Source organism: Tachyglossus aculeatus, chromosome X5 (assembly GCF_015852505.1).
Source record: "Tachyglossus aculeatus isolate mTacAcu1 chromosome X5, mTacAcu1.pri, whole genome shotgun sequence".
Taxonomy (NCBI): domain Eukaryota; kingdom Metazoa; phylum Chordata; class Mammalia; order Monotremata; family Tachyglossidae; genus Tachyglossus; species Tachyglossus aculeatus.
In genome coordinates this window covers 6,428,891-6,456,051 of record NC_052097.1, presented here as the reverse complement: position 1 = coordinate 6,456,051, position 27,161 = coordinate 6,428,891, and the positions used below count along the sequence as shown (strand labels likewise).

Sequence of the window (27,161 nt, the reverse complement as noted above, 5' to 3'; positions counted from 1 at the left end):
CTCAGCCAAAGAACTGGTGATGCAGTTGCCCTCGTGAGGGCAACGTTGATGCAGTCACCTGCAGGGCGTTCAGTGGTTTCTTTCAACTCCCTCTGCCCTCCAGCTACAAATATTTCCCAATAGTGTGGGCAACTTCCGAGTTAACCACTCCTGAGAGAAGGTTGGTAGTTGGTAAATTTATTGGTTTCAACTGCCACAGTCCCACTACCACCTGAGGCAGAAACTGATTCTCTAGGATCCTGTTAGTGGCCTTCCCTAACCCGACTCCAAGTTGTACTAGTTTCATTTCCCTAAACTCAGGAGTTTTTGGAAACTACCCGATTCATTGTCTATATTTGTGGACTAAAAAGATTGTATCCCTAAATGCCTATTAGCTTTTCTAGTGGGCAGTGAGGAGTTGGCACAGTTCTGCAGGAAACCAATCTTTTCAGTTTCATATGTGCTGCTTCAGGGCCTCAGATTGTTATTGCCTTTGGCCTGGGTTTTGGTGGATGTTGAAACTTGGCAAGATCACTCAAGGTTCCTAAACAGGGTGCTGCTTCCATCCTGCCCACCGAGGGCCACCTCCATTTATATGCTCACATCACCATTGCCAACTGCCCAGAAAGAGGGCCCCCTACGTTGGCCAAACGAATGTTATGAAACCATCTAGGAGTCCTTTCATTTTTGTTTTCATTGAACCCTAAAGGGCCACAAGCCAAAAGCCCTCCTGCCCTGTAAGACTGGCCTTGACATATGCCTCTTGACAAGTGGCTTGCTACGCCGAGGATCAGACTTGGGTGCCAAGAGATGCTACTGTTCCGTTGCCTCCCTAATTTGGTTTGATCCCTGTCAGTGTCTTTGAGAACCTGCTGCCAACCTGGGCGCTCACCACTCTCCCAGCAGAGTGGCCAAGTCAGGAGAAAGGGATATGCTGCCTAGAAACCATCATGCTTTCTGAGTGGAGGTCAAAAGCTAGGCTCTGGAGAAAAACCTGTGCTGTATCCCTTTCCCTTCAACAGCATGGGAGAGGGGGAAAAGACTTCATTGTTACCTTTGTTACATAAGCCCTAGGAAAGATACAAGAAAATCAGGTAAGAGCCAGTCCTCCTACACAGAGCTCACAAGGAAGGTATGAAGGGCAGGTATTTTATCTCTGTTTTACAGTTCGGAAATGGAGACCCAAAAAGGTCAAGTGACTTGCCTGGGATCACACAGTAAACTGGAGGCAGAAGAGAATCAATCAGTCAATCAGTGGTATTTATTGAGTGCTTAATGTGTGCAGAGCACCCTTTGAAGCACTTGGGAGAGTAAATTACCAGAGAATTAGCAGATACTTTCCTTGCCCATAATGAGTTTTTTTATCTTGAGGGGGGACAGACATTATTATGAGTAATTTATGATTAAAAATTTAGTTCAGGTCTCCTTCCTCCTGTGCCTGTGCTCTTTCCAATAGGTCCTGTTGCTTATTTCCGCTTTAAAACTTCATATTTGGAATTTTAGCCCGCTACAGTTTTGCCAAAGTTCTGGTACATCAAGCTAACTTTGATCTTTCCTGACATTTTTTTAAAATTCCCATACACACCCCCTGGTCTAATTTTGGGATTGGATTGCACATTTAATTTTATGAAACATGATGAACACACACTCACATATTTAGTGTTCACAATCCCTAGCAGTAGAATCATTAGGGCATATATGGTATAAAGAACCTTCCGTGTCACTCACAACTTTCACCGATCCACAGATAAACTTGAGACAAGCGTTTTCATATGCGGTGATTGATTTAATCCATTTATTTTGCTGGACTATATTGAACTAGTTCAGTATGACAACCACTTTCATTTTCCCTGGGCTGTATTTTGCCCATCTCTGAATCTATCTGAAATGACATCTTGGTTTTGTTGCTTGGTACTTATCCTTGAAAAAGTGGCCCCTAATTGCCTCCTTCCATGACACATTTCCTTTGAAATGCTATGCCTTGTTAACCCATTTGGGTTAACCTCAGGAGTCTCTTTGTGGAAACCGTGGAACAGAAAAGAGAAGCGATTTGCCTCTTCTGTTTTTCAGTATCTAAAACTGTTAAAGCCTAAATTGCATTTAGACTCTCTCCTGGGCTGCTTGCAGTTATCTTTTAAATAGATCTCCAGGTTACATAGAGAAGTTTCCTATTTACTGCAGGTGAGAGCAACATGGGACAGCATCTCACTGGGGGCTTTATTATCATCATCAAGCGTATTTATTGAGTGCTTACTGTGTGCAGAGCACTGTACTAAGCGCTTGGGAAGTACAAGTTGGCAACATATAGAGACAGTCCCTACCCAACAGTGGGCTCACAGTCTAAAAGATTATTTTGGCAGGTGGGCTGAGAGGGGCGAGGGAATAAGCAGAGATTTTTGAGAAAGGTGGTTTTCATCCTCATAAAGTTCTAGAAGAATTTAGAAAGCCTCGCAGAACAAAGCACAGCACTGTTCTCTTGTAACTAGTTGTCATTTAATTTTTTTGTTCTATTAAACATCACAGTGATGAATGAATATTCTCCCTTATACACACTCATACCCTCTTTTGCGCTCTCTATGTCTCTCTGTGTCTCTGTCTGTCTCTCTATCTCCAACTCAAAAGGCTGCCAGCTCCTTCAGGTAGGGTAGTGAAGCTGGGCAGCTATTTGCTTTTGTTTCTAGGCAGTTGCGTGACTGTTGTGTGTTGTATGTGTTTTTAATTGTTGAACTCTAGGTACCTCACAATGCTGTTGGTTTGAATTTGTTTTATTGCTGTCATTTGAGAAGCAGCATGACCTAGTGGATAGAGCACAGACCTAGGAGTCAGAAGGACCCGGGTTCTAACCCCAGCTCCGCCACTTGTCTTCTCTGTGGCTTGGGCAAGTCACTTCACTTCTCTGTGCCTCAGTTCCCTCATATGTAAAATGAGGGTTAAGACTGTGAGCCCTCAGGTGAGATAGGGACTGTGTCCAACCTGATTTATGTGTATCGATTCCAGCGCTTTGTACAATGCCTGGCACATAGTAAGCACTGAGGCCCAGAGAAGTTAAGGGACTTGCCCAAGGTCACACAGCAGGCAAGTGGCAGAGGCAGGATTAAACCCAGATTCTCTGACTTCCAGGCCCGTGCTCTAGCCAAACTCTTATCTGTGACATTTAATAAAAATAATCTGGCTTGTAAGTTTAGGATAATTGTCTCAAAAATGTAATGCACACTTATAATTAAATTTTAGCATTGCCACCTGGAGTGGATGTAAAATATTCTAAGATGTCCGCACCACCATTTAAAAATTTGCACCCCAGACTACACTGTTATTTTCACTCGGAATATTCACTAGAAAACCAAAATTACTCATAATGTCGTTTCCCTGTACAGGAAGATGGCAGATGAATGGATTCCCTTTTTATAAAAATAATCTCTGAAGATTGGTGGGCTGAATCTTTCCCTTTTTCCTAAATGGGAAGTGTGTAAAGAAGACTGCAGTGAAGAGGAACCCCTCCAATGGCTTCAGAATCTGTGTTCCCAGAACAAGCTAAGAATCATTTGATGCAAAAGGGCAAAAGGCAACAGCAGCAGCAGCAGCAGCAGCCAGAAAAGTCATCCCAGAGTGATGGGGAAGAAGACTCTTTCGTATTTGAAGCCAATGAAGCTTGGAAGGATTTTCACAGTTCACTCCTTCGCTTTTATGAAGATGGAGAACTCTGTGATGTCACACTGAAGGTAGTATTGTATCTTTGCTTCCTTTTTCTAGGAAAGGGTTGTGCTTTTTTGCGGGGAAAGATATTACCCAGAAGAGCTAAAATTGGCTAACACTCAGAATTCATGGACCGAAACAGAGAGGAAAATATGTATTTCGGTACTGGGACAACTTGCCCTTGATTTTTTTATTTTATTTATATATTTATATTTTCATATGTAAAGTTAAAGATTACAGAGTCATCACCACAATCTATGGTCTGTGTGATCAAAGCTCCATAATCTAAGCATTACTTAGTTTCAAGTCTTGGGGTTTTTTTTGAAACTTCTTTGGACATTCTCTTGGTTCCAGTAGGGGACTGCACAAGGTGAATTCCTCCATGAAGCACTTGTAATTTTTATTTTCTCCCTTGCCACTTTTTTTGAAAGACTGTGAATAGCAATAGCACTATCATGACAAACCCTTTTTGGATCCTGTGAGTTGAGTGTTTAAGAACTAGGCACCTTAGAAGCTCTCTGATAAAGATAACAGTAAATAATTAAGTTCTCAAACACTTTTCAAAGTCTTTATAGTGAGGGAAAGAATTAAAGAGAGATTCATTAGAGGAGGAGATTTGACACTACCCCATCAAAGCCAGACTTGGATAGCTCTACCTCCTCCTCCTCCTCTATCCTCTTCCTCTCCAACCAGCTCCCTGTCTCATCCCTTTTCTATTCCTGCTTCACCCCTGCCTCCATGTCCTCACATGAAGACCTGAGCAGCAGCAGGGAGGAAGAAAAGTTGAAACAACGAAAGAAAGGTCTCTCACGCTACAGGCTGGCCAAGATTCCTGACAGGCTCCCATTGGAGTTTGGGAGGGAAACTGATTTGCTGTGGTTCCATTTATGGTGCCCTGTCATCTGCTTCACTCAACTGTGGCTTCCTCACCCTGCTGGGAACTAGTTCATATATTTTTGTTTGTTTTCCCCCTCCTTCCCTTGCCACCACTCAGTGGCATTTATTGAGCACTTTCTATGTACAGAGCATTGTACTAAGCACTTGAGAGAGTACAATAAAACAGAATTAGCAGATACATTTCTGGCTCATAACGAGCTTACACTCTAGAGGGAAATAGATGATGGAGGTGATACTTCTGATTTATTGGGTTTCACCAGCTTATCTTGTACCTTCCCCAGAGCTTCATTCATTCATTCATTCAATCGTATTTATTGAGTGCTTACTGTGTGCAGAGCATTGTACTAAGCGCTTGGGAAGTACAAGTTGGCAAAATATAGAGACGGTCCCTACCCAGCAGCGGGCTCACAGTCTAGAAGCAGGAGATAGACAACAAAGCAGAACATATTAACAAAATAAAATAAATAGAATAAATATGTACAAGTAAAATAAGTAAATAAATAGAGTAATAAATATGTGCAAACATATATACATATATACTGGTGCGGTGGGGAGGGGAAGGAGGTAAGGCAGGGGGGATGGGGAGGGGGATGAGGGGGAAAAGAAGGAGGGGGCTCAGTCTGGGAAGGCCTCCTGGAGGAGATGAGCTCTCAGTAGGGCTTTGAAGGGAGGAAGAGAGCTAGCTTGGCGGATGTGCAGAGGGAGGGCATTCCAGGCCAGGGGGAGGAATTCCAGTCCAGGGGGAGCTTAGTACAGTCTTGTCACAGGGTAAGTGTCTCCACAATAATTATTATTGTACATTGCTAAACCCACACAGCAGTTACGCTTAAGCTTCAGTTGAGCACAAAGCTACTTTATTTTATACTGCAAGTTCTTGAAACTGTCGTTAAAGAAAGCTTTTTTATCAATCAACCAGTCAGTGGTATTTATTGTGCACCTACTGTGTGCAGAGCACTCTACTAAGCACTTGGGCTAGTACAGTATAACAGTGTTGGTAGGTACGTTTCCTCAGAGGGAGCTTTTTGTAACTGATTTTCAAAATTGGTATTCCACTTATTCTCATGAGTGGAATAAATTGAGTAATTTGAATAGCTAAAATTGGATTTTTTTAAAAGCAAAATAATACTCTCAGACCGTGCCCTTTGGCCTGTTTTATCAAATATTTCACTTAATTGGTGGTGTAAGTTGTGTAGTTATGTGTGAGTTATTTCAAAATGATTCTTAGTTCATGATATTACTAAATTATTTCGAGTTAAAACAGTGGTTAGATTTAAATGGGTAAATATGTGTCAAGTATTCACTCTTGAGTGAAACTAATTAGGTAATCTATTGAAGTGAATGTAAGATTATTTTTGTATCTTTGCAGTAGGTGGAATTAATCTAGCATTACCATTTCTTGCAAAAAAGAATATTCCTTCTATGTGAAATGGTGCCCATGTGGGTTTCTTATTTTTCAAGTGATACTATGCTTGGGGCATTTAATCCTGTAATCAAGAGTGCAGTAGCCAGAAGTTCATTTTAAAGCATCGTGGCCTTTTTGCTTTCTTAACCTTATATTCTTCCAATCCCCAAGACCCTTTTTTTGTTTATGGTATTTGTTAAGCACTTACTGTGTGCCAGGCAGTCTGCTAAGCAGTAGGGTAGATACAGGCTAATCACGTTGGACACAGTTCATGTCCCACATGGGGCTCACAGTCTTAATCTTCATTTTACAGATGAGGCAGCTGAGTCACAGAGAAGTGAAATGACTTGCCCCAGGTCACACAACAGGCAAGTGGTGGAGTGGGGTTAGAACCCAGGTCCTTCCGACTCCCAGGCCAGTGCTCTAACCACTAGGCCCTGCTGCCTCTGTCTCAAGTAAAGACTTAAATTATTTCAGTGAAGCTCTCCCAAGCGCATAGTACAGTGCTGGGCACACAGTAAGCTCTCAGTAAATACGATTGAATGAGTAAATATGATTGATTGACTGATTGAAGCACTGCAGTGGTTGACCCTTGACAGGCAGACCTGCAATTCCTTCTGGCCCCTCCTAATTCACCTTCTGTAACCACCTGTTTTAACTGTGGTTGGCAGATTTCCTGGCTTGCTAGCCAAGGAAAGGTTTATTGAGTTCTCTTCCTTTTCCCTCATCCTGCCTGCTTGCCAGCCTGTTACGTTGTACTCTCCCAAGCACTTACTACAGTGCTCTACACGCAGTAAGAACTCAGTATTATTTTAATGGCATTTGTTAAGCACTTACTATAGGCCAGGCACTGTTCTAAGTGCTGGGGTAGATAAAAGCTAATCAGGTTGGACACAGTCTATGTCCCAATTGGGACTCACCATCTTAATCCCCATTTTACAGATGAGGAAACCGAGGCACAGAGAAGTTAAGTGACTTGCCCATGGTCATGCAGCAGACAAGTGGCAGAGCTGGGATTAAAACCCAGGTCCTTCCGACTCACAGGCCCATGCTCTATCCACGTGGCCATGCTGCTTGCTGCTTCACTTTTTTAAAAAAAATGGTGTGAAGCACTTACTACATGCCAGGCACTGTAGTAAGCGCTGGGGTAGATGTAAAGTAATCAGGTTGGACAAAGTCCATGTCCCAGTGCTTAGAACAGTGCCTGGCACTTAGTAACCACTAAATTACCATTATTATTATTATAATGATTATGTCCCACATGGAGCTCATAGTCAGTCTCCATTTTACAGATGAGGTAACTCATGTCACCCAGCAGACAAGTGGGAAAGCCAGCACTAGAACCAAAGTTCTTCCTGTGCTCTGTCCACTAGGCCACACTGCTTCTCTTGTCAGTTGTCAAACTCTTCACCATTTCATCTCTAGTCTGGTAGTTACAACCTTCCCAAATCTTCCAGCAGTGGGGAAAATGCTGTTATTATTATTAACAGTAATAATAACAATAACCTAAGCAATATTGTTATTTTTAGTATGTTATCAAGCACTGGGATAGATGCAGACACAGTCCCTATCCCACATGGGGCTCCTTGCCCAAATAGAAGGGAGAACAGGTATTTAATCCCCATTTTACAGCTGAGGAAACTGAGGCACAGAGAAGTTCATTCATTCATTCAATTGTATTTATTGAGCGCTTACTGTGTGCAGAGCACTGTACTAAGTTGACTTGTCCAAGGTGACACAGCAGGCAAGTGGTAGAATGGGGTTTAGAACGTAGGTCCTCTGACTCCCAGTCCCATGGTCTTTCTACTAGGCTATGCCACTTCTTGCTATATCAAACAATCAATAGTATTTATTGAGTGCTTACTGTTTACAGAGCACTGTACAAACCGCCGTAGAGAATACAGTACAGCAGAGTTGGTAGAAATACTCCCTGCCCAAAATGAGCTTGCAGGCTAGAGGGGGAGAAAGACATCAATATAAATACTTTATAATATATAATTGATAGCTATGTACACTGAATCATGGTATATTCTCCCAGTATAGTTAAATCTTATGTAGCTTTAGCTGCATTCTTGAAAAATGCTATGCCTTGGGAAATTAATGTGGGAAAGCAGAGGTTTGGAGGGTCCTCTGGTCTTCTCTCCCTACAGTCTCTTGTTTCTATTATACACCGCCTCCATCCAACACATCTTCCCATTGGTCCTCCTGGAATCATTTCTGACCTACTTGCTTCCTGTCAGTAGCTCACAGGGATGTGTCCTTCCTCACTAAAACCAAGAACAGCCTTGATCTTTTCTCCAAAATACCTACATTTGATAACGCTAAAGTAGAACATGTAAATTAGAATGCTGAAGTTCATATACTTAGAGGTTGGCTTTTATACATGTTATTATCGGAGTGGCCATTATGTGTCCAAAAGTATATTTGCAAAGATATGTTCTTGTTGACTAAAATTTCTAATGGATATGTCCAAAAGCGAGTGGTTCTGTAAAGTAGAGAAAAAGCTTAACTTGAGAATTACTCTAATCACTGTAAGGATTTAAAAAAAAAAACACTTTTTTTTAAAAAAACTTTTTTTAAAAATGTGAGTTTACGTCAGTAAGGAAATCCAGACAAGAAGCAGGAGAAGCTCTGAGGAAGACAAGAATCCCTTCTGTCTTTGAAGGAGCCCTTAAGTAATCATTCAGGCCATGTTTCCTCATTCTTCAAGAACCTCCAGTTGTTGCCCATCCACCTCCGCATCAAACAGAAACTCCTCACGATTGGCTTTATAGCACTCAACCACCTGGCCCCTGTCTACTTCTCTTGCCTCTTGCCTGGAATTGCCTCCCTCATCATATCTGACAGACCATCACTCTCCCCACGTTCAAAGCCTTATTAAAATCACAAAGCCTTATTAAAATCCAAGAGGACTTTCCCCTCTAAGCCTTCATTTCCTCTTCTCCCACTCCAGAGTTGCCCTTGCACTTAGATTTGTACCCTTGATTCAACCTTCCCTCCACCCCATATCACTTATTTCTGTAATTTTTTTATTTTTATTATGTCTGTCTCCGCCTCCAGATGGAAAGCTCTTGGAGGACAGGGAACTTGTCTACCAACTATTATATTGTACTCTCCCAAGTACTTAGTAGAGTGCTCTGCACTCAGTAAATGCTCAGTAAATATGATTGATTGGTAGTGGTTTGCTCTAAAGGATGTCTGCTTTCTCATGGGTGTGAGAAGGCTGGGTTTCTTTCGGTTCAGGAGAAGTGTGCATCAAAGTGAATGTGACAGTGTGCATATGTTCAAAGTAGTTTGTGTTTTAAGGTGAACGTGCAGGCAGCGAACTTGGTGTGACTGGAAACCCGTCTTCACATCGGCACATTTGCTATTTGCAGCCTCGGGTGCTACTTTTCCTACTTTCTTTCTGTTTTTGCGCATCCCTGAAATCTCTGTTCCACAAAGCCATCCCATTTCTGTTTACCTCATATCTAACTGATCTGTTTGCTCCTGCTGTCCCCCATCGGTTCCCCATTAGTTCGCTGTTAGTGCTGCGTCATTTGAGGGGCTGCCTCATTGTGTATGTTATAATCTGGGCTGTTTACCTACAGACCCTTTCGCTGTCTTGCCCAGAACCCTAATGAGAAAGAGCATTTCATCAGTCTTTGCTAGAAAAGACCCTAACCCCAATAATATTTCATCTTTGATAAGTGTTATGTTATGGAGTCGTGTGCCTTGGTCTTTTAAGCAGCAGATTGGGTGACAGCCAAAGACTTGAATTATAATCCAGTTTGGGCTCGGAACTGTTCTGTCAGATTTAGTAAGGTATTTAACGACTCTGTCCCACAAATTTCCTCACCTGTAAACATGGCCTAATGGATAGAGCAGGGGCCTGGGAGTCAGACCTCCACTTGTCTGCTGTGTGACTTTGGGCAAGTCACTTGACTTCTCTGTGCCTCAGTGACCTCATCTGTAAAATAGGGATTGAGATTGAGTCCCATGTGGAACAGGGACTGTGTCCAACCCGATTTGCTTGTACCCACCCCAGCGCTTAGTACAGTGCCTGGCAGATAGCACTTAAAAAATACCATAATTATAATTATTATTAAAATGGGAAGTAAGACTATGAGCCTGTTGTGGGACTGGGACTGTGTCCAACCCAATTTGCTTGTATTCCTCTCCCCCACGCCCCCTCCCCTCCACCACCCCCGACTTGGTACAGTGCCTGGTACAGTGTGTGGCACATAATAAGCACTTGACAAATGCCACAGTTAGTATTATTATTGCCATTATGAAACAGGATAAGAACTAGTGTAGTAGGGAGATGTGAGTTATCTGAATGATTTGCAAAACAAAGGTTAGCATCAGTGCATAATGAAACTCCCTGGGCTGCATTGTCCTAGAGTTTCTAACCGTTTTGTCAGCACATGTATAGAGAAAGGAGTTCATCCAGTCAATCAGTGTCATATTTATTGAGCACTTATTGTGTGTAGCGCCCTGTACTAAGCACTTGGGAGAGTACAGTAAAACACAGTTGTTAGATACATTTCCATTTTGTCATTTCCCTTCTGGTCCCTGCCGCAGTTACACTACACAATCTTGCTTTTTGCAATTGAAGTGTGTCATTAGGCCCTTCAGTTGAAAAGGTAACACACTAACACATTTTATAATCCTACTTGCCTAATGTAGGAGTGGGCTGGGACCAGATTTCCCTTTCTTTTTATTTCACTAAAACCAGCAAAAGTTTAGCAAAGAATCTGAGCAAATTAAACAGGACTTTCATCAAAGAAGTTCCCATGGTATATTTAAAGCCTTACTAGTGAGAAATGGAGGCATATTAAAGCACTATAACTTATTCAAACTACCTGACAAGGTAAAATGTTTGCTTATTTTAAGTGAAAACTTGTTACTTCTGCCCCTAGATATTTGTAGGATTTTAAAGAATGGATCCAGTGTTTCTTCATCCCCAGATGTCCGCTATCAGACCAAACAGTAATAAGTACTGAATGGACAAAACCACTCTATGGTTGCAAGGGAACAAAGTTGCATTATGACCGAGCATATTGTCAGTAAGACTGACAGAATAATTGAACTTTTATAACCATACCTATTCGTTAAAATGTTTCCTCTCCCTGTGCAAAAAGTAAAATCTAAATAATAAAAGCAAGAGTTGTTTTGTTTTAAAGGATTTTGGCAACATATACTAATAAATGATCAATAAATGAAGGCCTTTAGCCAGCTGAGCAGTGGAATCTTTCCTACCATTATGTGAAGGAGTTGATTTTTCTTGGCTTAAACTGAACCCTCTAAAATTGTTTTCTGACCCCCGCCCTTCCCTGCACACAAGCACACCAGAATTGCAGTACAGAGAGCATGGCTGGCTTCATGGCTGTGGGTTGTTCATTGCCAGCCAGGGCATCATTGTCTTGAGCCTGTATATCTAATTCTTCTTACTGTCTCTCTCCCTCTTCCTTGGCAGTGAACCCTTTTGGCTCCTCAAACTATTGAATTGGGTAGAGTGGTAAAAGAATAATAGCTAATTGAGTTGAAAGGGCAAAATCATTAGTGCTTGCATTGAGCAGGAACCAGAATGTGGAGGGCTGCAAAGGAGCCCAACTTGGGATATATTTCCTTTCTCTAATTTCTCCCTACTCACTAGAGATTCATTTTCCTCCTCCTCCCCTTCCTCCATCCCTTCTTCCCCTCAACAGTTCCACAGCCTGGTTTATTTTAAATAGTACCCTAATTACATGTCAAAGAGGCCAGTTCCAAAATTTGGTTTTTCTTCCCCTCCCTCTTCAGCATCCATGTTTGCTTAAAGTGTAGGGAGCTCCAGGACCCATTTTCTCATCTGCACTTTAATGTACTTTCCAGATAGGATTGACTTTTAAATTATGTGCTAATGGAGGGTAGAAGGGAGAGTAACTCCAGAAATCCTGCCTTTGGAAGGGAGCCTGCAGTGAAATCTGGGAAAGGGTTGAAAGTACAGGAGTTTGTGTTGTAATTGCCCTTCATTTTTCGCTGGAGTTCAGACACTCCCACAGTTTGTAGGAAGCAGTGGTTTGAGTCTTCCCCCCACCCCATAATAGGTATTTTCATGCTTAAACAGTTATTGCATGTGAACTTTTATGTTTAAATGAAAACTGGGCATGGTTCTGCTTAGGAACATGAGATTTGAAAGACTTTTTTTGTAGCAACTACAAGATGTTTGTCAGAGTGGCTGTTTGCTTGCATTACAATTAGTATCAGCTAGCTTTTTCCCAACAAAAGTAATTTGACTCTTCTCATTTATCGCCATCATTTAGGAATTGTGTGTATTGGCAATGTCTTCAGGAACTTGCTTCTTTTCTCCCTGCCGCTGATGCCATAAAGACAGAGTAGCGTCAAGAGTGAGTCACTTAAAATACAGTGTATTTGCACTGGATTGAGTGTTGTGCATTTAACATGCCTTTCACTGGAATTAATCTTTAGACTTTTGTCACAAAAATGCAGCTTGGGGTAAAAATGTTAGTCTCAGCAATAAGTATATCCTTCTAGAAATGGTCTCAAAATGACTTTGTGTTAACTGGGGGGTAAAAGAAAACCATCTATAAAATATTCAATTTTGTGAGCTAGGGCATGATAGCAATTTGAAAAAAATCTATGGAAATAAATGTGTAATCAGTCCATATTGAGAATGTAAACCAAGCCACAGAAGAAACCCAAATCATGAAGGGCTAAAGCAAATGAGTTGTTTTGATAACTCCGGTTTGACAGCCAGGACTCACAAACATACATTTTGTTTTTCATTCATTCAGTCGTATTTATTGAGTGTTTACTTTGTGCAGAGCACTGTACTAAGCGCTTACTAAGCACTTAAGATGCTTAGGCAATATTTTGATATTAAGTGCTGATAGTGGCTCAAAATTCTTATTTTAAGCAACAGGAAAGGGTCACTGAGACCTGTTTTCAAAATACAAAATTACCTATTGTTCAGTGGAGGACTTTTAATTTGGTGGGGAGGTTATGTATGTAGTTTTGTTGGAATAGCAGGTCTGTTACTTAGATCACATGTACATCACTGTTTAGGAAAGTCAGAGCATTGCTAATCATTTAGTTCATTAGCTTTCTGTTACATAAGACTTGAACTCCCCTCACTGGTGAATAAAAAAAAATTCCAAAGTGGTCATAGTTTAAGTTGCCCGACTTTCAATCTGTGTAGACAGTTTTCTTGTGCTGTTCTTGACAACCCCGGTGTTAAGGAAAACTTGCATGATTATGCACACAGTCATTTCTACTGACATGGGGTTGCCTAAAAAAAGACTCCTTGATTCCTCATTAGTGTTCTAGCCAAAATATGTTGTGGAGACCAGCATTTTGGCAGAACTGCATGCATTCTATAAATGTATTTGAATGCCAACTTTGAACAGATCTTGAAATTTTACTCCGGAGCTAGAGGGCATTTGCTGCTGATCTACATCACAATCCCAGGCTTTCGGAATTGAGAACGTGAAATGCCAAAAATGACATTCCATTTAGTAGTGTTTATTTTTTATTATATTATATTCACCCTCAAAGAACCATTTTTCATGAACTAGGTTACGTCCATCCTCCAGGAAAAATCAGAACAGTCGTCTTATGTCTCCATAAATCACAATTTGGCACATGCATTACTGGTGTACAGCAGGGCTCTTGTGCACTCAGTGGTATGCTATTTACACATTGTTATTCCCCTCGAGCACCCTACTCTTGTTGGTGGTCCACCTTTGTGTTCATTGGGAAGGGATTTTTCTTTGTGTAGAAGAGACAGTTGATTTCACCATTACTCAAGTCCTACATGAAAACAAAAAGATAAAACATGCATGGTTATTTGCCTGTTTTGTTGCAGTTGTGAAGGATTTCTTTTTTAATATCATCTCCTAGTCCCCTGAGGAACTTTTGTAAAAGGAAAAACAAATCTGGCCCCATCAGCGATATATTTAGTTATTCTAGCAGTTTACGGGGGGTGCTGGGGAAAATGAAGATAAACAGACATAGTCTTGCCCTCTCACAGCCTAAGACCTGGAAAGACAGTACATGGAGGGGGGAAACAAAAAGTACAGGTCTGCAGAAACATGGCTCTTTGGAAACAGCTAACACCTTCCAGGGCAAACAACTTGCCCAAGTTTTCTAGGCAGATCTGAAGGCCTTGTGGCAGTGTCCTCTTTGCCACCCCTGCCACTTGAATGGATCCAGCCTCCCCTCCCCTCCACTCCCCTACCTTTTCCCGTCTGCCAAGGTTCCAGTCACACTTATAGATGGTTTAGGTGAGAACTAATCGGCAAAAGTGTCTGCTGAATGATAATAATGATGGTACTTGTTAAGCACTTACTGTGTGCCAAGCACTGTTCTAAACCCTAGGGTAGATAAAAGGTAATCAGTTTGGACACAGTCCCTGTTCCACATGAGGTTCACACTCTTAATTCCCATTGTTCAGATGAGGTAACTGAGGCCCAGAGAAGTGAACTGATGTGCCCAAGGTCCCACAGTAGACATGTGGCAGAGTGGGGGTTTGAACCCAGGTCCTTCTGACCCCCAGGACCCTGCTCTTATCCGCTAGGCCATGCTGAATAGGAGCGACTCCGCTAGGCCATGCTGAATAGGAGCGACTCATTTCCTTTTCAATTAAATGAACCGAAACAAAGTGAAATCCACTTTTTATAATCTTTATGGTCAAACACAATGTCTTTAGGGGAATTTGGCAGCTGGTTTTGCTTCTCGTAGGTCTTTCCTCCAGGGTTAATGATGATTGAAATTGTGCTTCCCTCTTTTTGGATTGTCGAGTTTCTTTCAAAGAGGAATTTGTCTCTGTTCTCTGAGGTTACATTGTTGATGTCTTGCTGCTGTCTGATCGCTGTTTTGAATTAAAAGATCAAATGGATAAACTGAGGGAAATAAAAAAAAATCCTGGCTTTGCAGCCCACGGCCCAGGTCCAAACAAATGGCTCGATAATTCAGGTGTCAGAAACTAAAAGTCGGTATTTCTCTCACAAAGCCAGCATTGTGGCCTCTGGTCCCGTGTTGGTTTTGAAAAGGGTTCAGCTTTTTCTTCTCTTTCATTTGGCAGGTGGGATCAAAGCTTATCTCCTGCCACAAGCTGGTGCTGGCTTGTGTTATCCCCTACTTCAGAGCCATGTTTCTTTCCGAAATGGCGGAGGCCAAGCAGACCCTGATTGAGATCCGGGATTTTGATGGGGATGCGATAGAAGACTTGGTGAAATTTGTCTACTCATCCCGGCTGACTCTGACAGTGGACAACGTCCAGCCTCTCTTATATGCAGCCTGTATTCTGCAGGTGGAGCTAGTGGCCCGAGCGTGCTGCGAATACATGAAGTTACACTTCCACCCTTCCAACTGCCTGGCGGTCAGGGCCTTTGCTGAGAGCCACAACCGCATCGACCTGATGGACATGGCGGACCGATATGCCTGCGAACATTTTACTGAAGTCGTGGAGTGTGAAGACTTTGTGAGCGTGTCCCCACAGCACCTCCATAAACTTTTGGCTTCCAGTGATTTAAACATTGAGAACGAAAAGCAGGTTTATACCGCTGCTATCAAGTGGCTTCTGGCTAATCCTCAGCATCATGCCGCCTGGTTGGATGAGATACTTGCTCAGGTAGGGAAAGGCCTGAGGGGCTGAGATGGGTTGAGGGGCCTCAGGAACCTTCATATGGTAGAAAAATTGTAGATTGGGTGAGGAGGAGGCATAGGTGATGGGTTGAGGATGTTTGGCAACAGATACTTGGGGTTTGTGTAAGACTGTATTGTAGTATTGATTGAGCAAGCACCTCCCTGTATTTTAGGCCCGTGGCAGAGAGAGCATATTAAATGTGATAGGTATAGCCCCTGCCCGAGAGGAACTGACAATTGCCATATCTTGTATAAGATACTCCAGGTTTTCACCTGAAATTCCCAAACCCAAATTAGAAACCTCGTTCCCTACTTTCGGTTCAAAGAAATGGGTTGTGGTTCTGCGTACAGGCAGAGTGCACAGGCATATACACAGACATGTTCTTCCTCCCTGTTGTAGAATATTGAGCACTTACTATGTGCAGAGCACTGTACTAAGCACTTGGGAGAGTATAACAGACACATTCTCTGCCCATAACAGTCAAGAGGTGGGGGGAGACAGGTGTTAATAGAAGTAAATACAGTTATGGATTGTTATGATTATTATATTGTGATATTCTAATAAATTAGGGGTATGTACATAAGGGCTGTGGGGCTGAGCAGGGTTAGGGGGGTGAATAAAGGGAGTAAGTCAGGGCCACATAGTAGTGAGTGGAAGAAAAGGAAAAGAGGGCTTAGAGAAGGCCTCAAATTCATCCCCGCTCCCAACCCCACAGCATTTATGTACATATCTGTAATTTATTTCTATTGATGTCTGTCTCCCCCTCTAGACTACAAGCTCATTGTGGGCAGGGAATCTGTCTATTCTGTTGTTATATTGTACTCTCCTGGGATTTGATCATTTAAAGTCTGTTTTATACCTGATAAAAGTGCAGTTGCCCCCAAGAAGTAATACTTTAATTTTTCAGAATTTCCCAGGTCCTGTAAAAAACATGTGCAGCAGCTGCTGGTAGAAGATGGCAGTTACCACCCTGCATCTCCCTACCTAGAGTATTTTTTTTCAATAATGACAATAATGGCAAGATTTCTTAAAGCACTTCCTGTGTGCCAGGCACTGGGGTAGAGTGCAACCAGATTAGTTACTGTGCCTGTTGTATTTTTGTAAAAAAAGCAGACCTAGTGCCAAGAAAAACATCAGATTTTGTGAATTTTGCAATGTAGGAAATGGGCCTCCTTTTATGTTTTTATCAGGCCTAGTCCATAGATACATATGTTTATTGAGCCTTTGACTAAAAAAGCAAAACTATAATATACAATAAGCAAGTTCTTGTCAGACTTTAACAGTAAGACAGCATTCTAAACTCTGCTGTTTGTAAGCATTCAGGTTGATAAAATCTAGGGTATAGTACTGTTAAGAACTCTCTTCATTTGGTCCAAAAAAAGAGGTGGTGATGATAATAATAATTGCATTTGTTAAGCGCTTCCTACATGTAAAGCACTGTTCTAAGCGCAGGGGAGGATACAAGGTGATCAGGTTGTCCCACGGGGGGCTCACAGTCTTAATCCCCATTTTACAGATGAGGTAACTGAGGCACAGAGAAGTTGAAGTGACTTGCCCATGGTCACACAGGTGACAATTGGCGAAGCTGGGATTTGAACCCATGACCTCTGACTCCCAAGCCCATGCTCTTTCCATTGAGCCACACTGCTTCTCTATGAGTCACTGGGTGGAGTGGGCCACATTGGTTCAGGGATGAAGTGGATTAAACCACCCACTTGCCACAACTACCTGTATTTTCCCATCAGGTTCGGCTGCCGTTGTTGCCGATTGATTTTCTCATGGGGGTCGTGGCAAAAGAAGAGATCGTCAAGCAGAATTTAAAGTGCAGGGACTTACTGGATGAAGCAAGAAACTACCACCTTCACCTGAGCAGCCGAGCAGTGCCTGACTTTGAGTACTCGATCCGCACCACTCCAAGGAAGCAGACTGCGGGTAATTGAATCTCCCTGGCATCACAATGCCAACTTGTTTATCTGGTAGAAATGCCGGCTCCCCCGACTGGAACACAGGCCAATGATTTGCTGGTAAAGAATGTTCAGCTATTGACATCAACATGGTTTCTCATTTTCACTGTTTTGAACCAATTCTCAGAGGATTGTACTGTTAAATTTCAAACCCTCCTCTTCCCAGGAAAGGCATTGTTTTAAAAAAGTCTAACAAAACAGGCAGGAAAGGCACAACCAGACATAGTTGCTTTCTGAAATGACTTCCTGCAAAGAAATGCTTTGTGCCTGCTCTGATTGTTCAGGCATCATATTTTCATTTTTCTTAGAGAAGGCCTTTCTTGGGCTCAGGGCCTTCTTACACAGACAAGGGTGGCCCTTTTAAAAACCTGCCTTGAAGTAGTCACATCATAAGGCTGCTTATTTCTTCTCCCTTCTTAAAATGTCAATAGAGTAATTAGACTTTTATATCTAGAATCCAGAGACTTGTATGTAGAGAATCTAAGTTGAGAAACAGCCCTGTTTCCCCACCCCCGATCTCCCCCGCTGAATAATTGGTCTTTAGAAAGCTTTACTCTGTGGTTTAAGGTGAGTCTGGAAGTGTTGTATGGGGTTTTTTTGGAAATAAATAGGTTGATTATTTTTTCTTTTTTTTCTTCCCAACCATTTTGACCCTGAACTTGAAAGGTAAGTTTATCTGATGAGGTGACTTGCCAAAGTAACTTAGCTATGGGCAGATTTTCTCCCGGGGGTGATAATCAGCCAATTAAATCCTTATCTGAACCTTTGGACTCTGCAAGGAGAAAGCGAGGGATGCGGATGGTCCTTGCTCTACTGAAAGACCTGAGAGCAACTGCTCTTTCCCTTGTTGGTTTTTGAAGGGCAGAGTCTCTTCCCCCAAATAATAGATGGTGCTCTTCAGCGGACTACTCCAAGACTAAACTCTCTTTTGTGTCCCCCTCCTTCAGGTGTGCTATTTTGCGTAGGTGGTCGGGGTGGATCAGGTGACCCATTTCGCAGCATTGAATGCTACTCTATCAACAAAAACAGTTGGTTCTTTGGACCTGAAATGAACAGCCGAAGGCGGCACGTTGGGGTAATCTCTGTGGGAGGTTGGTAACAAAGTAAATACTGTCTGCTAAAATTAGATTGGTCCCATTTATGTAATCCAGCTTCTCAAATATTCTACTCATGAAAGTTGCTTTTTTTAATCCATTAAAAAACAACAACAACAAAAAAACCCTACTATTTGCTGGAAGGTATTTATTAACATTAGCTGTAATTTCTATAATTGTGTTCCCTGAATGACAGTCTCTCCTTCAGGGGTTCAGAATGAGAAGGCATTCTGCCTTGGGTAACCATTCTAGGTGGTTGGGGTGAGGGGAACTAGAAGTAGAAGTTAATGACTTTCAGAGAACACGGAAAAGCAAACATTGTTCAGGCCTTGCTCTACAGCACTGAACAATGCAGATATTATATTTTTCAAAATCTTGTTCTCTTCAGAATTGACAATGAGATTTTTTTTGATTAAACAGTAGATAATTTAGCAGTGTTCACATTTGATTAAAAGCATGATCTAAGCATGGAAGAGTGTACAAATGAATGCTTATAACTCACATCACAGAACTGAATAAGAATACTTAATAATGGTTGTTACTAATGCTATTGATGTGTGTCAATAAAGTGGTTCACTCTAAATTCAATGAAAGCATTTCTTTGTTCTGACAGGTAAAGTCTATGCAGTGGGTGGACATGATGGAAATGAACACTTAGGCAGCATGGAAATGTTTGACCCTCTCACTAATAAGTGGATGATGAAAGCATCAATGAACACAAAGAGGTAGATTGGGGTGTGGATTGCTTTGGATGTGTAAGAGCAAAAGCTCTAACTGGTCTCCTAAAAGTGAACAGTCTTATTGTGCATCTGACTGTTTTCAGCCATGGCATGGGGAAAAAGCAAACCCGTGACTTTCCCTCCTCTCTCTTTCCCCAAACCCACACATATAACACCACCACCATTCCATCCTCAACTGGAACATTGCTCTTTCTAACCTACCTTAAAAAGTGGACTGAAGAAAAAGATGACTAAAGTAATTCTTTGTTCATTCAATCTTATTTATTGAGCACTTACTGTGTGCAGAGCACTGTACTAAACGCTTGGGAGGTACAAATCGGCAACAAATATTGTAAAATATCTAGCCTAAAATCTCCTTTATAGACTATTATTGCAACTTTTCTCATGAGGGTCATCCGTCAAATCGTATTTAGTGAGCCTCTGGGTGAAGGAACAATACTAGGCGCACTAGAGAAAGCAGACTCTAGTCGGTACTCGGGGAGACAGACCTGAAAACAGATTATTTGTGTGATGGGGGAGAGAGGTTGGGGGTAGGAAAGCAGAGGTTAAAGCAGTGAGTAGGTTGAAAAGAGGGAGAGGGCTTAAAATCAGGAGTTCCCTTCCACCCGCTGCGGAGTGGAGAGACTTAAATAAAAAACTACATTTTAGACAAACGATGCAGACAGCAGAGTGGAAAGACCAGAGACAGGAAGGAAGTTGATAGAAGAGTCAGGCCAGGATAGGACAGATACCTAGACCCTGCTGGTGGTGGTTTGGAGGAAGAACTGATGGTGGGGTTTGGGACGGATGGGAGGGAAGAGTGTGGTACATGTTGAGCTTGAGGAGTGGTGGGTTATCACTGTAGATGGGTCCTGGAGGGAGGTCAGAGCTAGCAAGATAGATTGGGGAGTCAGAGCCATGGGAGCAGAGGAAAACAGAAGCAAAAGCAGGCTCTGAACAGAACCTTTGAGGGGCACCCTTACTTAACAGCGTGGGAGGTGGAAGCAAACTGTTAGAAAAAAAAAGGGTCAAGTTCATATCCTCCTCCTGGAAGCCTGGACTCTGTCATGTTCTCCATGTCTCACTCTTACTTCTTGTGTTACCTCTTCCGTTTAGAGGCTATCATCATCATTTGGGGTTTTCTTTGTCCTCTCTGAATTCCATCCAAGTTTTTTGTTAACCTCTAATGTGTAGTGCCACATTAGAAATTATGTTTTAGCAGCCCTGCCCAACTTAGGGACCTCTAATCACTGCATTTACCCACTCATTTCTCCCATTCCTACTGTATCATGTTCTTTACAGGCACTTCCAGGGCTCCTATAATGTGAGGTTGCTTTCTTGCAGAAGCCCACATTAAGGAAAACTTGTGCCGTGGGATTCGCCCTGTCTGACGCCACCCATGGGCGCACAATCATTTCTTCCACCCCCCCCTTGTTGTGCCGTGTCCTGACAGACTCTGCCAGAATTTAGTACACTCAGTCGAATGAAGATGGGAAGAGTATTTTAAAATGAAGGCATTGTAAGACACACCAGAAATTTAATGACTAGCTTGGTGTTCACCTTTAAAATGTTCTGGCTCTCCTGGGGGAGAATTTTCAGGTTTAGGCTTCTATTAAAGTTCCTGTTAACAGACTTCTCTAGGGAACAGAAATCTAGTCAGCTCACCTAGCGTTTTGTCTAGCAAAGGATCTGGCAACTACCTTAACCAAGAGGTCTGTCTGCGAAGTGCCTTTGGGAGCCATCATAAGTTTCCTCTTAAGGTTTTTCCAGAGGCTGTATCCAAACCAAGATAGGTTTGAAAAAAATCTAAAAAAAAAAAAAAGTTTGGTTAAGCAACTCCACCTAATTTATCTGAACTAGGCTCCACTTTGCTACATAATGTTTCCTGTTGTAAGCCAAATATAATGCAGTGCATTTATTCCAGTTATTTTTTGGTTAAAATTTTACTATTACTGCCCCTAAAATAGTTGTTTTTTTTCCTTTCCATTAGAATTAACACAGGATCTCCTTATTAGGAATACTTAGAGGAAGAGTTGTACAAAAGTTGTAGCTAAACAATGACTTTTCAGTGCACATCACAATAGAGTAAATATGCTACTTCACAGGGTATATAAGTATATAATCCAAGCCAGGATTAGAACCCAAGTCTTTCTGACTTGGCCTGCTTGATCCACTAGTCCACACTGACCCATCAGACACCATGTGACTTAGAAAGGCTGGGGAAATTCAGATGCTGTGTCTTCTGCCATTTGTCTTCAAGATTTGAATCATGTGTTAGCCAACCTCTCCAGCAGCCCTACACTGTTTGAAATAGCACCTGTTCCATAACCACTGCATCCTTTGATGCAGCTCGTTAAAAATGAGGGTATTTCTTAAGCGCTGGGGTAGCTTCAAGATAATCAGATCTGACACAGCCCCCGTCCCCCAGTCTGAGGGAGCCAGGTTTTTGTTTTTTTAGATCTCCATTTCACACATGAGGAGACTGAGACCCCAGGGTCACAGTGCAGGCCAGTGGTGGAGCTGGGACTAAAACCCAGGCCTCCTTGCCTCCCGGTCTCTTTCTCTTTGCACTAGCTCCCTCCCCCCATGTCACAACCTGATGACTGTACCATGGCTTCCCGTAATAACTGTGGCACTCCAGAGAATGCCATAACATGTGCACATTCTTGCCATCCTAGGCGAGGAATTGCGCTGGCCTCCCTTGGAGGGCCAATTTATGCAATCGGAGGGTTAGACGACAACACCTGCTTCAACGACGTGGAGCGATATGACATCGAATCCGATCGCTGGAGTGGAGTGGCAGCTATGAATACCCCCCGGGGAGGCGTTGGCTCTGTTGCTTTGGTCGTAAGTTCACCTGGCGCCGGTCCACTGAATCAAACTCTCTGCTGCCCGGAGGCCTGCAGTCAATATGCAGAACACATCTTTAGATGTCGCACTAGGGAAAAAAAAAAAAAGAAATCACAGTCCACGTCTTTTACTTGAGGGCTCAAAGCTCACAAACCCTCCCCTTTAAGAACAATAACAGACTTAGGTCTATCCTTAATAGGGTGGTTGGCTTTAACAATCCAAATGTGTCGCAATATTTCAGTGGTTGTTAATGGTCATTTGGGGGTGTGTTTAATGCCTGCTGTGGGAACAGTTTGCCGGGTGTGCAGCTACACATCCCTGAGACGGACCAAATGTCTGCCACCTCTGTCTCCCCCTTTTAGACTGTGAGCCCACTGTTGGGTAGGGACTGTCTCTATGTGTTGCCAACTTGTACTTCCCAAGCGCTTAGTACAGTGTTCTGCACACAGTAAGCGCTCAATAAATACGATTGATTGATTGAGTCCAGGCCCTCACGTCTTGAATCTGTCTCTACTTTAGAACTACGTGTACGCAGTGGGAGGCAACGACGGGGTGGCCTCCCTGTCCAGCGTAGAGAGATACGACCCCCACTTGGATAAATGGATAGAAGTCAAAGAGATGGGTCAGCGCCGAGCCGGCAACGGTGTCAGCGAACTGCACGGATGCTTGTACGTCGTGGGTGAGTAGGCGGTCTTTCTCCGCTGACGGCTGAAACGATCATAGCGGTGTACTCGTGACAGCCACAATTGTGTTTTTCGATCCCTCTGGTCAAATGAAACCTCTCTAGATCCAGGCTAATTTCCGTCTCTCCAGCTGAACTCATTTAAACCTTGCAATTTTAAGAGGCCGCTGCACTTTAAAGTGAGACTTTGAAACATAATGGTACTCTAGGAAAAACAACTAAACTGTGCTTTGCTGGAAAGTGTTTTGTTCGACATTTATTTCAAAGAGAAAATGTTTTTAGAATGCCCAGGACATGACCTTTCTGGTCTTTATTAACGTTCTACACTCAGTTTCCCTGAGTACAAGAGAAGCAGTGTGGCCTAGTGGATAGAACATGGGCCTGGGAGTCAGAAGGCCCTGAGTTCCAATCCCTGCTCTGTCACTTCTCTGAGCCTCAGTTACCTCATCTATGAAATGGGTTTTGACTGGGAGCCCCATGTGGCTCAGGGACTCTGCCCAAATTTATGAGCTTGTATCTACCCCAGCACTTAGTACACTGTCTGGCACATAGTAAGTGCTTAACAAATACCAAAAAAAGGCGGGGTGGGGGGCAAAGCACTGTACTAAGTGCTTGGGAGAATACAACAGAGTTGTTGGTAGACACATCCCCTGTCCGCAAGGAGAAGGGGAGATAAGACATTAAAACACAGATGTGTACGGAAGTGCTGTGGGATGACTATCTAGTGCTTAAACAGTACAGAACCCAGCAGAGACCCTTTCTTCTCTAGCCTCTTGAAGAAAAATACTTACAGCAAGATCGGCCCCGAAGGAATTCGGCCACTCTCAACTGCCTCGCAGCACAGGTCCGCTATGGCTCCCAGGAGAAAGTAACCTCGTCTCTGAAAAACCAAGCAGCAGAGAGGGGTGGTGATTTAGTGGTCTCACCCTTTAACCTGTGCCCTGTGCTATTCAGGGAAGAGTGGAAGCCCAACCCCTCTATAATTCAGCTCAGGCAGAGATCAGAGTCTAGCATTCTCTGTTTACTAATGGTGAGCTTTCGCGGCTGTCTCTCTGCAGGTGGCTTTGACGACAATTCTCCCCTCAGCTCAGTCGAGCGATTCGACCCTCGCAACAACAAATGGGAGTACGTGGCAGAGCTGACCACTCCGAGGGGTGGAGTGGGTATTGCCACGGTCATGGGCAAAATTTTTGCAGTTGGTGGTCACAACGGCAATGCATACCTAAATACAGTGGAGGCCTATGATCCAGTGGGGAACAGGTAATGGTGCTTAAGCTCTTCAGTTCCTTGTTTGGATCTTCCCAGGTGTGCAATGTCAAATGCAGTTGGGCAGTTAGGTGATGGTGGGGTTTTTTTTTGTTGTTGTTTGTCTTCCCCTGGACCAAAAGGCCTTATTTCTTTGCAGTTTTGACTTTCTTAGAATGAGATCTGCTGTATTTGGAGTAGGCAGAGTAGTTTCAACAGAACCTTAGAAATTGTTCCTGTTTGGGGGCCCCCATTCACTATTATTTCCCCATTAAAGAGCAGAGGGAAAGGTAACGCTTTTGTACTTTTACCTCTCCAGGTGGGAGTTGGTGGGATCCGTGTCTCACTGCCGAGCTGGAGCCGGGGTAGCTGTGTGTTCCTGTCTGAGCGGCCAGATCCGGGATGTGGGCCAGGGATCCAATAACGTGGTGGACTGTATGTAACTGCAGGAGTAAGCTGGCAGCGCTCGCTTCCCCGCTTCTCCAAGCTGGGGACGACACAGGGTTAATGGGGCATGGTAGCCCTGATTGCCATTGATTTTCTATTTAAATGTTCCGTTCTATGGTATCGTGCTCTTATGGAGCCTAGCTGTTGATGTGCCAGCTACAGCGATCAGTGCTGTGAATCAAGGAGAATGAGGCTTTTCTGGGACAAAATTTGAACGAAAGGCACAGTGGTCCAGTTTGGACTTGAAATCACTTCTCCCGATCTATCTTTGAACAGTGTAGCCAAATCCTGGATTCTGTTTTTGGATTTGGAGAACTCAGGATGGCATAATTTGTCTGTGGTGTTTCTTTCTCCCAGGTCATTGCTTACTGAGAAGCAGACCGTGGCTCTGCCCTGGTTTCCTCCTGTGAGGGTGGAGAGGAGGGGTGTTCCCAGCATCGGTGACCCGAGCCCCCCCAAAGGCTGCTGTTTTGGTTGAGGGGCCCCGATAGTGCCATCGTGCCCAAGGAGGCTTAGAGATTCCATTTCAGGGCCCAAGGTCCATTTTGTATTCAGCTGTAAGGAGCAAAAAGGAAGTGGGCCAGGGTCATCCTCACCCCTGAGTTCCATTCCAGGAGGCGTCCCGTGCACAGTTGAAAGGGAAGAAGGGTCAGCGTAGGCCATCCTCTCCGAAGGTCTAGTGCGCCTTGACTTCCAGCAATCGCCTGGTTGAACTCCTGGAGGAGAAAGGTGACATCTTTCTAGGGGGATTAAGCTACTCTGTCAAACCAAACCAAAAACAAATATTAAGCCCGCTAGAGAAGAGGTATTTCTGGGTGATGACAGGCTAGCCAGTAGCAGAGTTCCGGTGAGGTATTGTGTGCCGTTTAGGACGCTGCCCCGGCCTCTTCCTTCCCTTTTCCAGCATCACAGATTGGCCACCAACTCCTTAGAAAGGGTGCGTATTTGTTCAGAAATACTTGGTTTTTGAACTGCAGGACGATAGGAACAGTAGTGTTGAAACGCACCCAGCCTGGGAGAGAAACTCTGAATTTTCCTCTTTGGCATGGGAGGCAGGGGGAGGGAGTCCCCACCCCAACAGTGGCCTTTGTCTTTAACCTGCCTGACTTGTCCAAATGTCTCCAGAAAGTCCTTCCCTTGGGCACTGTTCTCTCCTCAGTTACTGGGCCTGTTTGGCAGTGAGGGGGAGGTCGGCCGGGCTGGAGCCGCTGCCAGGGAGCAGGAAACGGTCTGCCTGGAGGCTTCACCTATTCACTGAGAAGTTTACAGCACTTGACCAAAATGTGATAGTAAAATAAAAGCTGTGGGGAATAAATGTTGCCACTACTTTGTAAAAACAAGAGACAGCCACTACTTTATGATTGCACTGCCACTTTGTAAAAGAAAACTTTCAGAATCTCAATTAGCTTATTGTGATCAGTGTGGGGGCTCAACGATATCTGTAACTCCCTCCTGGAGAAATGGAAAGTTTCAATAAAAGGTTACTCCCACCTGGGACTGGAATCAAATGAGCTGTGACTTTGTTTACTGGGTTGGAGCTGCCATCCATCCCCAGGATAGCCACACGCCATGCTAGCTCTGCTCCCATTCCTTAGGCCTGGGTCTGACTAGATGCCCTCATGTCAGGGGTTCAGGTTTCTGACCTGTGTCTTAGGGCTTGACATTAGTCAACTTCAAGTACCTTTTTCTTGTTTCCATCATTCACTCTACAGGAGGGAAGCCTTATGCTGTAAACCAATCAGGAAAAACAACAGCAGCTGCCAACATGCTGAGGGTGGATTGGAGGGCCCTTTGAGGAAAAGGCTTTCTCCCACTCACACATGGACTTTAACTCTCCCAAACAGTACAGAGATGAAGGACTGTTGCCTAGTGAATCTAAAAAAATTGCTCCTAGAAATTAGACCCCAAGCAGGAGATCCGGGAAGCTCTATTAGCCCATCGCCACCAGCCACAGGCCTCTTCCCACCTAACTGAGGCTAGATTTTTTTACAGCTACATTTAGACATAAGCAGGCCATCGCTACTGCACCTTTTCCCTCTGGTTCCAAGTGGGGAGAAGGGCCGACAGGGACCATTTGTAGATGACCCTCAAGGCCCTGAATCTCCACAAGTGATCCAGCCAACAGGTAAGTCAAAGGGCCTGGGTGTAAGGCTGTTACCAGAGAGAGAGCGAGAGGTCAGCTCTGGCCTTGCCCTGCATGACCTGTAACAACTGTTAGACATGGATAGTTCTTCCTAGCAGCCATGTGGGCATTCAGCAGGCAATCTTTTTGCTTGCCAATCCTCTGAAGGGCCCCCTTGCTTTGGCATTGGATCCTTGAACAGCAACACAGAGAAAGAAATTCTCAGTGTCTGGTGGTACTGATGGAAAATGAATCTTTCACACCCATCTCCCAACTCGCACATGGGGCTGGGGAAATGCGGTGGAGCGAGATAGATTTGGGAGTTGGTGTAGACCGGGACTTCTGCTCTCCAGGAGCTCTTTGGGAGTCTGGGCTGTGGGCCTGTTGCCCTGACTGATCCCCTACTGGATTGCTGGCTGCTGAGAGCAGGGAGGCCACA

At 43.6% G+C, this 27,161-nt stretch overlaps 1 protein-coding gene across 2 annotated transcripts in view; it reads left to right on the top strand.

The window, feature by feature from the left end:
* Nucleotides 1-26,108, top strand: part of KLHL8 (kelch like family member 8) — a 73,473-nt gene extending 47,365 nt beyond the window's left edge. For both annotated transcript variants that reach the window (XM_038769215.1, XM_038769213.1), the window contains exons 2-10: nucleotides 3,354-3,698; nucleotides 15,036-15,584; nucleotides 17,345-17,531; nucleotides 18,511-18,654; nucleotides 19,271-19,382; nucleotides 22,055-22,223; nucleotides 22,746-22,905; nucleotides 23,967-24,168; nucleotides 24,473-26,108. In XM_038769215.1, the coding sequence (XP_038625143.1) occupies nucleotides 3,480-3,698; nucleotides 15,036-15,584; nucleotides 17,345-17,531; nucleotides 18,511-18,654; nucleotides 19,271-19,382; nucleotides 22,055-22,223; nucleotides 22,746-22,905; nucleotides 23,967-24,168; nucleotides 24,473-24,596 (1,866 nt within the window). In that variant the 5' untranslated portion in view covers nucleotides 3,354-3,479 and the 3' untranslated portion in view covers nucleotides 24,597-26,108. The remainder of the gene's footprint in view (nucleotides 1-3,353; nucleotides 3,699-15,035; nucleotides 15,585-17,344; nucleotides 17,532-18,510; nucleotides 18,655-19,270; nucleotides 19,383-22,054; nucleotides 22,224-22,745; nucleotides 22,906-23,966; nucleotides 24,169-24,472) is intronic.
* Nucleotides 26,109-27,161: the final 1,053 nt, after the last annotated feature.